This window comes from Dryas octopetala, chromosome 8, assembly GCF_963921425.1.
Source record: "Dryas octopetala chromosome 8, drDryOcto1.1, whole genome shotgun sequence".
NCBI lineage: Eukaryota > Viridiplantae > Streptophyta > Magnoliopsida > Rosales > Rosaceae > Dryas > Dryas octopetala.
Window position 1 is genome coordinate 378296 of NC_141373.1, and position 12826 is coordinate 391121.

At 38.3% G+C, this 12826-nt stretch overlaps 3 protein-coding genes across 6 annotated transcripts; all 3 read right to left on the bottom strand.

Moving 5' to 3' along the window:
* Window positions 1-23: 23 nt before the first annotated feature.
* EMB1644 (Small nuclear ribonucleoprotein family protein) lies at window positions 24-2766 on the bottom strand. The gene is made up of 8 exons (XM_086253309.1): window positions 2609-2766; window positions 2423-2469; window positions 2183-2224; window positions 1963-2061; window positions 1801-1878; window positions 1307-1346; window positions 893-1060; window positions 24-448 (listed from the first exon to the last, which is right to left on the bottom strand). The coding sequence occupies exons 2-8, from the start codon at window positions 2423-2425 to the stop codon at window positions 426-428; spliced, it is 453 nt and encodes a 150-aa protein (XP_086109435.1). The 5' UTR covers window positions 2426-2469; window positions 2609-2766; the 3' UTR covers window positions 24-425.
* A 379-nt stretch (window positions 2767-3145) lies between these two features.
* Window positions 3146-9223, bottom strand: PMS1 (DNA mismatch repair protein). Of its 3 annotated transcripts, none has more exons than XM_086253705.1 (10): window positions 8396-9223; window positions 6930-8306; window positions 6011-6264; window positions 5799-5928; window positions 5519-5587; window positions 5303-5376; window positions 4335-4400; window positions 4134-4237; window positions 3691-3872; window positions 3146-3579 (listed from the first exon to the last, which is right to left on the bottom strand). In XM_086253705.1, exons 1-10 carry the CDS (start codon window positions 8954-8956, stop codon window positions 3451-3453), a joined length of 2946 nt encoding a protein of 981 aa, XP_086109831.1. In that variant the 5' UTR covers window positions 8957-9223; the 3' UTR covers window positions 3146-3450. The 3 variants fall into 3 exon arrangements, with proteins under 3 accessions (XP_086109831.1, XP_086109830.1, XP_086109829.1); XM_086253704.1 differs by having other exon boundaries at window positions 5799-5925; window positions 6011-6273; XM_086253703.1 differs by having other exon boundaries at window positions 6011-6273.
* Window positions 9224-9839: 616 nt separating this feature from the next.
* TPK1 (thiamine pyrophosphokinase1) lies at window positions 9840-12001 on the bottom strand. 2 transcript variants are annotated; one of them, XM_086254207.1, is made up of 6 exons: window positions 11684-11996; window positions 11511-11607; window positions 11131-11203; window positions 10757-10858; window positions 10291-10540; window positions 9840-10201 (listed from the first exon to the last, which is right to left on the bottom strand). In XM_086254207.1, the coding sequence occupies exons 1-6, from the start codon at window positions 11814-11816 to the stop codon at window positions 10083-10085; spliced, it is 774 nt and encodes a 257-aa protein (XP_086110333.1). In that variant the 5' UTR covers window positions 11817-11996; the 3' UTR covers window positions 9840-10082. The 2 variants fall into 2 exon arrangements, with proteins under 2 accessions (XP_086110333.1, XP_086110334.1); XM_086254208.1 differs by lacking the exon at window positions 10757-10858 and having other exon boundaries at window positions 11684-12001.
* Window positions 12002-12826: the final 825 nt, after the last annotated feature.

Here is a 12826-nt window from a genome sequence, read left to right on the forward strand (position 1 = left end):
AGGTCACACAATCCAGTCACCAGTACAAGAAATGAATATATATTTAGCTGTGAACATAATAATTCATCCATCTCTACGAGTTTGTATGACAACGGCTAACCCATATCTTACTGGTGAAAATTAGAAAAATATGGGTAAACATGAGAATGTTGTGCCACCAAAAGAGTCGCAAGTGAAAACTGCAAAATATGGATACATTGTCAACATAAAACTTGCAACCCAACAGAGGAAAGCCAAATACATTTCAGTGAGAACATCAGCTTCAACTGGACTGAAAAGAACCATTCCAACTAAATCGCATTACCATAATGGGAAGAAACAATGTCACAACTAGAAAACCCAGACATTTCACATAAGCGTTGGGCCAAAAATGCCTTTAAAAGTAGCAACTTGCCCATTTAAGTTGTTTCACATTGTAAGCTGAATCAAGCCCGGCCTCGTCCTCCACCTGACACAAAAACCATGATGATAAACATTGTGTCACTATAGATTCGTAATTTATTAACTTTTAAGCTATCAATCATCACTGCAGAAAGTAGCTCATCACACGATTATGTTAAGAGTTCAGAGCATGAGTTGTATATGCTGATTAAAAAACATAATCAAAGTAGCTCATCACTGCAGAAAGTCGCTCATCACACAATCAAAATGTAAAGTGGTTATGCCAGAAAAAGATACAATATTGTCAATATGCATGTTGTTCTTTTTTCAATTGTAACGGTGATTAAAGCATATGAGCTGTATGGAATCTACTTATTTGAACACTTTACTTTCTCTTAGCACATGAAAAAACAAAAACAAAAGAAAGGCACACTTGCTTTCTATGCAACAGCAATCGAACATTCTCTTCCTCCTTAAGGATGAAAAGGGGGTTATGGGCAAATGAGTTTACCTCTGTTTCCACCAGGCTTTCCACCCGGTCCACCTCTGCCTCGTCCGCCAGCACCCTTAGCACCACCATCATCTAGGCCACGTCCAATGCCTTTTGGTTGTCGTCCACCAGGACCGTCCTCCCTACCTCCTCTTCCTCTTCCGCGCCCAACTCCAGGTGGTTTCCTATCTGGAGAAGTTTATCGAATCACACAAAATTAGAGCAATTTCTACATATCTCAATGTATGTAGCATTATCCATATGTATAAACAAATATAAATATGTGTCCAATGCTCAGGGTAGGCACAAACAAAAAGCCCAGGCTGTTTTCTTCATTTTTGGGTGGAGGAGAATAAAAAGATCTACCTTCCCAATTTACAAAATAATTATCCCGATAAGTTACCCAATCACTACATTAGAAAGTGTTCAGTATACCTGAACGGGTCTTGCTTTCTTCCTGAACTTTGTCAATCACCTGAAATACAAAGGCAAGAGAGCACAAGATTAGTCCAATAGGCCTCCTAAAGTATACAAATGAAATCAGAACAAATAAGAACGCTTAAATGAGAACTCCTATTGCAACTTAAGACTATGGAACCAATGTATTAAAAGAAGCTAATATAAAATTTATGAATGGAATCCAAAGGCATGTATTCTCATTTTCCAATAAATAGAAGCAATCAAACAAAAGTAACAAGCTTCTAACAAGAGCACCTCCTCTCAACATTATAAAGGTACAAATGGCTCCCCCCACAAAGCATAATGGAAATTCATTTCAGGCTTTACTATCATGAGTGAACAACATGGGAAAACCATTACAAGTTTGGTTATGAATATAAAATCTTCAGCTGCATTCCTTTACTAAAGACAAAATAGCATAGAAAACCTGAAGCATACATCATCATCAGACCAAAAAGAAAGAAGCATACCTCATCAGGAACTCTAAGATACTTAATTGTATTCCCACGGATGTAGCATTCAGGCATTCTCCAAAACCTATCTCCATCCTACACCATATTCCAATAAACTTATGAGGATACTATACAAGAATAATATATATTTTTTCAAGTTCCATAAGAAAAATGACTTACTTTGGAGGTACAAATGACTTCTCGAAGATGGATGTTCATCCAAGTATCACAGTTGACCAAATGGCCATTGTACGTCTCCCCATTTTTCAGTTCTACCAACTGTTATAGCACACAAAAACTTGCAAATTACAAATCACAGTGGATAACAAATCCAAAAAATGACGGTACATTAATTAGTGATATAGTCCAGAACTACTACAACAGAGGCTCAAGATCTTACCATGGGGTGCCCTTGGGCAGTCTTCAGCAGAGAAAGAGGAAGCTGCAATAGTGAAAATTTATAAAGTCAAGCAAAACATACCGAAAGTTTCAACACCAAAAAGGGAAGAAAAAAAAAAAAAGCCCTAGAAATTGTTAGGTTATCTTCAAACAGAAATCGCACAGTTACTTCCGTTTGGTTTCTTCCATTTTCTGAGAAACCAAACAGACGCTAAACAAATAATTTGAGAGGAAAACATACCATCTTTTAGCGCACAGAAAGCAGTCACAATTAACACGCAAGTAAAGCTGCAACAACATGAGATAATGAATTTCAGAAGGAAAAGAAAACCCTAAGAAAGTTGGTTCGGAATTTCAAAAACATTGTTGTCAGCCGAAAGAAAATAAAACAGAAAACCCTAGCCAGGGGAAGAGTGATGAGAATTACCAGTATACAGACTTGGATCGCGTAGAAGAAGAACCAAGCTTGGAGCTCTTTCTGTCTCTGTCTCTGTCTCTGTCTCCCTCTCTCTCTCTCTCTGTCTCTCTCTGTCTCTCTCACAATGGGTATCGAGCGGTCTTTTGTACAAGTTAAAAGAGGGAGTAATGGCCTTCACTTCGTCGACCCTTTGAGGGTTAAAAAGGTTTTTTAATTGGATTTCTGTAAAACAAAAAAATCCGTACTCCGTACGCCGAGTTAAATCCTTTTTCTTTTTGCTTTTTGGTGGGAAAATTGGGAAATCTTTTTTTTTTTTAATTTCTTTGGCTTGGTGACTGGTCTTCCCATTCTCAAACTTTTTCTTAATATTTAAAGTTTATAATGTTGAAGAGTAACAGTCTTTCAACTTTAAAGCTTAATTTGTAAGTTGAGACAGAAGCCAAGCGAACAATTCGCTCTGAATGGAGAAAAAAAAAAAAGCGAAATAATACAAGGTGGGACAGAAAAAGAGGTTAGAAATTTGATAAACAAGGCCGAAAAAAAGTGGAACTATCAAATGCCAAAATGGCAGATGAAAGTTTGATATAGATTCCAGCATCAAAAGTTGTAAATGCGTGCATGGCCGCATACAAGATAAATATTCCAGTCCCTCATGCTTTAGTTGAGTTACACTACAGGGGAAATCAAGAGTTGAAAGAGGACCAAGAATCCCATCCCCTGATATTAATATATACATGAGTGCCACTGCCAGTACTTGGAAGGCAACTAACTGTTATCATCAACTTGTGAGGTTGGGAACAAAATAAGTTAGGTGACCATCAGGTGGTCACTCAAGGTTAGGGAAAGATCCATCAACAGTCTGCATCATCGTCTTCTTTTGAACTTCTGTGTATGCTTTTCAAGTCAACCAAATGGCGCATAGTTGGCCTGCCATGGGGGCAATTCCAAGGAGACTTCAGACCTGCCAAATGCTTAAGAATCTGGAACAGTTGATTTAAGTCAGAATATGTAACCATTTCAAACCTATTCCCAAGGATAACTTATCCAGATAAAGAAGGAGAAATGAGAGAGAGAGAGAGAGAGAGTATTACCTTCTGCATCTCATTTCTTCCAAGGGGATCTCCAATCATAACAGATGATCTGCATGCACGCGATGCCAGCATTGCACGAACTCGGGATGGGCAAACAGAGTCAACAGTGTCCATCTTATAACTACCAATGATTGAGCATTCCCCATGACTATCAGCAAGGGTGGAAATCAGATCTTTAACATCTGTTTAAACAAACAATAATAATTAATGTATTGCGTGCACCATTTTGTGAAGGTGATGTGGCTTTTATAGAAGGCAAACATTTGATGCATAGTTTGATTAGGCAGAATATTATGGACATGGACATTCAAATGCAGATATTAGTTGCACTGTTTGGCGGTCAGTCATTCCTAGACTCTCAAATTGAACTTTGTGAATATAAATTCACAGAGACTGTTAAGTTTATAACTCTCCAACGTGGAATATTTGAAAACAAGGGGTACCTTCAACTCCAAAAGTTATGTTTTTACTGAATGGGACAGCTTTCAATTTAAAATGTTGCCCAGGTGGAGCATGTGGATCCTCTTCCAAAGAAAATCCATTTTTCCTAAGATTGGAACCAGAAACCATGTGGTCAGAAAATAAAACTTTTTGTTAATGAAGAAATATGTTTATGGAAGAAAATAGCCAGAAAGAGTTTGCACCTGATTGTGTCTATGTGCATTGAAGCAACTACTTCTTCTTCAGGAGATAACTCCAACCTCAATGGCCTACATACTCAAATGTGTAAATAAGCTTTCAGAACTTGATAAGCAGAACAAAATAACAGCATGAATGTAAAAGAAAAGGCTATTGCAAGGAGAAAACAAGCAAGGAAGAACCTTGTGTTCTTTTCTAAGCACTTCATTTAAATTACTACTGTTTGGTATTCCATTCAAAAGGTATTTTTGAAAATTTTCTTCCGTATTTCATCCATATTTATAACTAATGAAAACAAAAAACAGTTTTTTGGAAAGAATACCAAACGGCCAAACCTCTATCAGTTTCCATATTAGACAACACTTACGGGATCTGAATTTGCCTCTAGAACGGCAGGACATAACAATGTCCAATTTCAAAAAATTCTGAGAATAGGAAAGGTGAACAGGTTCTCTGCTAGCCACACAATGAAAATGAATTAAAGGTTTGACATACTAGTTGAATTACACTAGCTCAAACATGCCATGCCCACAGGAAACCCAGTTATGAAGTGAATGGACTCACCTACTTTGAATGACCAACTAATGTAGATCCAACTTTTCAGCTAAAAATGTGAACATATGTACTGATTGATTTTCCTTATCCCTAAAAGTGACTTTGAAAAATAATAACAGGTGTGAATTCCAAAAAATTGGGACTGAATAAGGAATCAAAAGCATTTTCCAGTTGAAACTTTAATACTTTAATAATGTGATGCTGCTAAACACCCAAAAATACAGTGTCATACGCTAAATACTAGGTGGCTCATAAGAGATGTCTTCTTAGAGTGAAGTTTCTGACAAGGTTTAGCAGAGATGGAGTATATATAGGTTCTTGTACTTTTCACTATTCAGGTATTTAGCACACTGCAACAATGATCCTACATTCCGAGGGATAAGGATAAGTCCGATAGAGGGATTAAAAAATGACTCACCGAAGCAAAGGCTGTTGATTTAAGACGGTAGATTCTGACAGACGCTCAAAATTGTACTTCTCATCAGCTGCATGCTGGAAACGGAAATGACTGTATCAGGTACCACTTTTCAATTAAGTATATATGTAAATACAGTGCAAAATTTTGAAGAGAGACGAATTAACAAGAATAAATCACCCAACATTAAACTAGTTCACAAGCATGGATGAAAAATACCTGATCCACAATAAATAAATCTTGATCTAACTTCCCAATGATGAAGCCAAGATTGAATTGCCCAATTACCTAAGAATTGGGAAGAAACTGGAGGTCAGTACCAACTAAACATAATCAGAAATTCCATGCATGCATAGAGTAAATTAGTTAGGAATTCCATGCATGCATGCAGGAAAAATAGAATGAAAAAAATTAGAAATGATCATGTCTTCCAGTCAAGAAACCTGATTTTAGTAATAGCACAGAAGTGCACAAAAGATGAGTTAATGCAAACAACAACCTTCATTCTACCAAAGTCTTCCTTTCTAAAAAGTCTTTCCAACTCGGTAGTAGCTGCAGCTAAAGCCCTTTCTTTCCGCTCCTCGTTTTCTGGTTGAGAAAGCTCCAGTGTTGCAGCAGCAAAGCACCTGCTAGTGACCATTAAAATCAACTCCATCAGAAACAGAATGCAATAATACTTTGGCCTACTTCAATGGTTACAACTCTAAAAACCTTTGTGCTTTTACTCCACCAGGAATGCTCGACTGCAATCTAGACAACCTCTGCTGCCACCTTGTCTTTAGGTCTTGAAAACTAAATTTCAAGGTGGAACACATCATAAGACCAGAAGAAGGCTTTGGAGTATCTGACAGTATACAAGAAGGTGATGGAGCTGAAGCTGGAAGATCCTCAGACAAACTTATTGAGTCCCTGCTAGGTGAAGCAGTTGATGCCATATTAGCAAGAGGCACTGGTTTCTGTTGATCCTGTAAATCCTGTAATGACATGGTAGAGTTGGACACCACAAAGTTTAAAATCCAGTTGGGAGCGACAAAACTGAAAGGCGTCTATAGCTATTTCAGTCATCATCACGGTTTTCAAGAGGGACAAATAAAGAGGTTATTTTCGCAAATCTTACAAGAAATGTCACCCACAACCATATCCCGATGAAGATACTACACAATTGATTCTGCCTTAAAGCTGAACTAAAAGCAAGTGACCTGAAGTGTTCATTGCTTTAGTGATTTCAAACTACATGCCTAACATATTGCTCCTAGAGCAGCAGAACATGTCAAAAAAACTCTGAAGCATATTCATAATAGATGCTCCTTGAGCAGCTCAACAGTCATCTTTCTTCCTTGATTTATTTTCCTACAATTTTCTAATTGTTTTATACATATATGCCAAAGTTCTACAAATTATAGGGCTTTCTGTCATCTCCAAGACAAACCTTTACTGTAAAGGTGAAAAGTAACCTTAAAAATTATATCACAAAAGAAGGCCATAATGTAAAAAACCTAGGGCCACAAAACATCAGAAATAAATTCTTCAGCTTTCAATAATTTAATTTCACTACAGAGAAACTTGTTAGTATTGTACTGGTTAAGCTCAAAGCAAACAAGTTTAGAAAATTGAGTACAAACCCACTTACCACCCCATGTTCTTCATCTTTAGTGTTTCCTCCAGAAGAAATTGGACCTCTAATTTTATTGAGGATCTTGTCTGTTTTAAGATACTTGGATGGCTCACTCTCGTCAACTTCGGCAGAATTATCAACCTCACCAGAATCATCAACCTGGTGAACTGGGAATTTTGAACCAGCAGCATGCAAATCAAAAGTGTTATTCTTGGATTCAGAATGAAGAGTTTGGTTCCTTAGGACAGGCATTTCAGACAGCATTGTACTAATATTGTCAAGCTTTCTTTTATTTACAGTTACAAATTTGTTAAGGGATGACTGAACACGGATTGAACGACTACATGAATCTCCATTTGCAGCAATTCCATTTTCCACCCCTCTTGAAAGGGAACGAGTTTGATCAGTTGTCATACTATTGAGATGCGTAATTAATTGCATACTGCCATCGACCTTCTTAGTGGCGTGTACTCTTAGAGAGAAGTCTTTGCCCATTGAATTTTCATGGCTTGACCCTCCTACATCATGAGTGCGCTCAGAGTCAGTTTCAACAGCTTTCAGAAGATCATCATCCTCCGCAATGTGATCCTCATCAAGAACTTCTTCAGGAACAGCGTCACCCTTAGATGATTGCTTCAGAAACATATGAGACCTTTTCCGAGGAAAAAGCAACTCAGACCTGTCTGCATCCTTAGCAGGCTCTTCAACTTTATTAACCGGGTAACGAGCATTACTTGGAGAATGTATCTGCTGCAAACCATCCGGGGTGGCAATGCACACTTCTTCCAAATCAGCGTCATCCGTAAATGATTGTTTCAGAAACATATGAGACCCTTGACGAGGAGAACACAACTCAGACCTACCTGCTTCCTTAGTAGGCTCCTCAACTTTATTAACAGAGTACCGAACATTACTTGAAGAATATATCTGCTGCAAACCCTCCCTTAGAGCAACCAGCATTGAGCTTTCATCAGAAAAGAACACTTTCCTTTTATCAGGAGTTACATTGATATCACATGCCATTGTTGGAACAGTAAAATTCATTATTGCAATGGGATGCTGCTGGGAGTTTGCTCCTCTATACATCTCATTCACAAGCTTGGTGACTTTAGGCATATCCACCGGCCGACCATTCACATAAAAGAACTGCCTATCGCCCATGTTGCGTCCACAACCCTGTCCAGACTTGGAAAGGAAACCATCAACCTTACAACTTTCAGATACACATATGCTCAGAGGTTCTAAGCAATTGAACGTGCTCATCCCAAACAGTGTGACAATGTTATCTTTAAGGGAACCACTTCCTTGAGTTTTAAGCACCACAGACTTTGCATTTTTACCAGCAGCATTCGTGCACACTAACCGAACTCCTTTCGCAATAAGGGCATAGGCCTAAAATTCACACATCACGCTAATTATATAAATTATGATCAAGTAACATAAATCCAACTCAAACAAACAATGTGTTATGATTCACATACATTCATTAAGGAAACAAGCTTTCCGTACTCCTTCCGAATGTTGCGACTAAACTCCTTGCAACGCACCGGTAAATTCGAGAACAAGTTCTTCACGGTAACGGTAGTACCGACTTGCCGTGCCGTCTTCTTTTCGGCAACCAACAAACCCGAATGGTCAAAAGTCAAGTGCGTGGCGACCGGCTCGTTCTTCGTCCTGGTTTCCACGGTCAAGTTCCCCAAAGCACACAGAGAACTCAAGGCCTCGCCTCGGAAGCCGAACGTGGTCAGAGACTGGAGGTCAGGGAAACTGGCGAGTTTGGACGTGTGGTGCTTGAGCGCGAGGACCTTGAAGTTGTTGGGCGAAATGCCAGAGCCATTGTCGATGACTTGGAACCACTCTTTGCCGTAGTCTTTAAGAGCGATTTCGATGCTGGTGGCGCCGGCGTCGAGGCTGTTCTCGACCAATTCTTTCACGGCGGCGGAGAGGTCGAGAATGACTTGGCCGGCGCAGATTCTGTGCACCACGCTCTTGTTAATGGGTTTTATAGTCGGAGAATCGGATGAGGTTGTTGCTTCCGCCATTGGAACCCTAATTCATAAACCACGCATTGTAGCTCATGAATATGGCACTGTTCTGAATGGAAATGCACTGGAATGATACGATTGTGAGTAGAAAAACTAAAAGCCCTAGGAACTGCAGAAAGGGGTTTACGAGAATTGGAGGGCAACAAAACTTCTTTGAATTCAATAAAAAAATGTGGATTGCGAAAGTTTAGACATATGGAGAGGAAGAGAGTAGCTATAGTCCCAAATCCCAAATCCCTAATTCATGATTTTACCTTTCGGATTTTGCCGCCAAAACAGAACCGGAACCGTTAAGGCGGTCACAGTATTTCTACTGGGAAAGCTAAAGTCTCAGTCTTTAGTTTTTGTATAAAGGCCAAAAGACACACAAGACACTAATGGTCCCTTTGTTTGACTAAATTTTCACCTTTATTCCTGTTTTGTCATTTTCTTCCTTGTAATTTCATTTTGTTATCACTTTGGTCCAAATCATAGGGTTTATTTTATTTTTAGTTCATTTTTGTGGTAAATAATGAAACTATAAGGACAAATAAATAACAAATATGAACGCAAATCAAATTTTGGATAAAAAATGGTAATGGTCATCCCACAGTTCAGCTGCTCTAGAAAGAGGTTATTGACTAAGGGTAAATTTAGACCATTCACTGTGGCCAGCCTTGCAAACCAAATGCATACATTTGCTAACAAGTGAATGCAGGCAGCATTTGGGAGGATGTGCTTGGCATCAAAAGATGTTGTACAACACATCATGCCCTGTAACTAATCATCATGGGGAATAGCTCTGTACTACATTCATTTCCAACAAAACTTTTTCCAGCTCACTGGTTAGACATTCTATTACGTAAAATATAAACACTCTGATTCCAAGAAATCCAACATGTTTGACATAAATGAGATGCTTTAGAATAGAATTAAGAATATACAATCTGATCGGACGGAGCTTATACATAAGAAGAAACTAAATCGTCATTCAAATAAATATACAATTATCCAAAGAAAAGTGGAAAACGTAGTCGAAATCTAATTATAAACATGAAGATCAACCTACACTAATTGAAGGAACCCTGACAATGCAAGAAAAGATTATCAGATCTGTGGCTTGTGCACGACATCTTTAAATACACTACATCTTCTTTAAGTTAATAGTCCACAGCAGATCTGAATCAGATTGCACTGTTATTTTCTCTCCTTTGACTATATTTGAGGTACTTATTAAACCACCAAACATTGTCTCCATTTCAGCTGAAAAGGAAAAAGTAAAGAATGAGTCGGACTCCAATTACAAATTGTACAACTACAAAACTAGCCTTATGCCATTGAGAAATACTCACCAAGATCCCACTGGAGCCCAGTGGTTGTAGTACTTCTAGATGGCTTTCCAATGGGGATGAGTCCGCAGTGAGGACCTTCAACGGAAGATTGGACGTTGATCTCATGGCGGTGCGTACTCGGAAGAAGGTGGATGAGGGAATCATCAGACAAAAGGATTATTCGAATGGTTGAGAATCTACATAAGACATTGATGTTTCCAATCTCATGGTCAAACCGTCCACCAAGTGCTCCAGCAACCAGAATGCAAAGCTGGCAATACATTGAGAAGAAAATCAACTACTGTACAGCCAACTAAGCAAAATGTCAATACCAGCAAACAATAAATTTGACTACTCAATTCCAAATAAGTTGCAAGGAAAATGTTTAGCAATGGCAAGTTTAACTAAAAGCACCTAGAAAATCAGAGCAAAGTTCAAAGCAGAAGACACAAAACGAATTTCCAAGTGATTATAATATGCAACTCACGTTAGACTTGTCTAGGTTTGTTGCCCAGTCACATATATATGATACACACTTGTGTAGATCAGTGGTGTCCTGATCATGCGATTCATCAACTATCTTGGTTCCCTACATTCAAATAGCGAAGCAAAGACATCCTGTGAGACCACCAGAGCACCACATGTATGCAATTCAAGGAGCAATAGAACCACAATGATATAAAATGCATTGAAAACTCATGCCGCCTGTGAACTATATCCGTATATAGGTGGAATCATTTTACACAACTTTAAGGACAACCTCATCAATCAGTTACACAAGTTTGCCAGATATGAAAAAGAATGAGAGCTAAAAACTTTGGGAATTATGCAGAAGATTGGCGTTCATTCAGACTCACGTACCATACTAGAATAAAATTCTAAGACATCCTTCCGAATCGAATCCATGTCGCCTTTAATAACATCAGGTGTGTACCTGCCACAAATATCAGCAGTCACTCAGTCAGTATCAAAAGATGTTGATTCCGAGTTACTGAGTTACTGAGTAACAGAGAAGCATCTAATTTATTCAATATGTGAACGAATCGCTAAAGTTACCGAGTCAGGTGCTGCCAAACTGAAATTATATAAAATTAAGTAAGCAAGCAGAAACTGCCCCAATTAAAGATTTGAACGACTTCATAGACGAAAAAAAAAAAATTGAAGTCAACTAATAGCCAAAGAATTGAACCAATCAAAGGCAATACTTTGAGGCCAAAAATAAAATAAGATAAAATAAGAACCTTGTTCGAACATCTAAGGCATTTTCGTGAGGTAATAGAAGAGGCATGTCATCGTAGACGCGATTCGCACCTCCATCCGCACACAAGCGCAGTTGTGCTGCTCTAAACAAACACGCAACACAAAAAGCTCAGAGAAACACAAGGAAAATAAAAAGAAGGTGTAGGATAAGTACCGTGCTTCCATAGCAGGGGGGCGAATCTCGGAAGGCTCTGGTTAAGCACCACAAGTGCGTAAGTTAGAAGCGGTGGGTGGTTGGGCGTGATCGAAGGGAGGAGAAAGGTGGAGGAATGAGACATGAGCTCCATGGGGCTAAGATGCGCTTCTGCTTTCGTTTCTGTTCAGTGGTTCAATTCGGTATTGAATTTTGTGCTTCAATTCTATCCAGATTTCAGAGGCAGAGGGATGAATATAAAAGACGGAGGTGGCAAAGGCAGAGCAATGCTGAGTCACAACTCCCAAACCGGTCGGTAAGATTCATCATTATTATTCCATTCAATCATGTCGTGTTTGTCCAACACCGCTACCCACACCTCTAATTTTCAAAACTCAGCGGAACATTGGGCCAGGCCGAGTTCATTCATACACAAAAACTATTAACATTGATTTGAAACCCAAGGCCCATTGGGCCACACCAAGTTCATTCATACACAACTATACATATCATCTGCTTCATGCACCATTGCACCCACCATCTAAATCAGGAAAAATACTGCCAAAGCTTCTTTTTTTTTTTCCTCAATGCACCATGAATAAAATGGAATATGTTGAAATGAAGTTGGATGTTTTTTCTATAAATTCTCTTTGTGCATATAGAATTTTCCTCCCAGATCCAGACTTAGTGGGCCCATTGCATCTTAGGCAACATGTTTAGTTTCAATGTTTTTTTTTGGTTGAAATTTCTCAAGGATTGGTTTAGCACTTTGGCAGTGCTTTTAAAAGTTTTAAAAGCGTTTTCACATAGTTAAAAGCGCTTTTGGTTGTGTTTGGTAAAAAAATGTAAAAGCGCTTTTAAATTATAAAAACACTTAAAAGCGCATTTTGAAAATAAAAAAATGAGAAACTTAATCAAGTTTATTTTATGAGCCTTTTTTAGACTAAGATCAGTAGTGATTTAGAGTTTTTAATCAAATCTTTTTATTTTTCTTCTTTGCCGGCTTCATATTAAGTTTTAATTTCGAAAATTTGGACAGCAGCCTCAACAAAGCTCACTCTACACCCTAATAGAAAAAATACCCTTCAAATTGAAAAAGAACTTTATTATTTTCTTATAAATTAAAAGATTTCATTATGAATTAAAAGAATTTTCTTATAAATT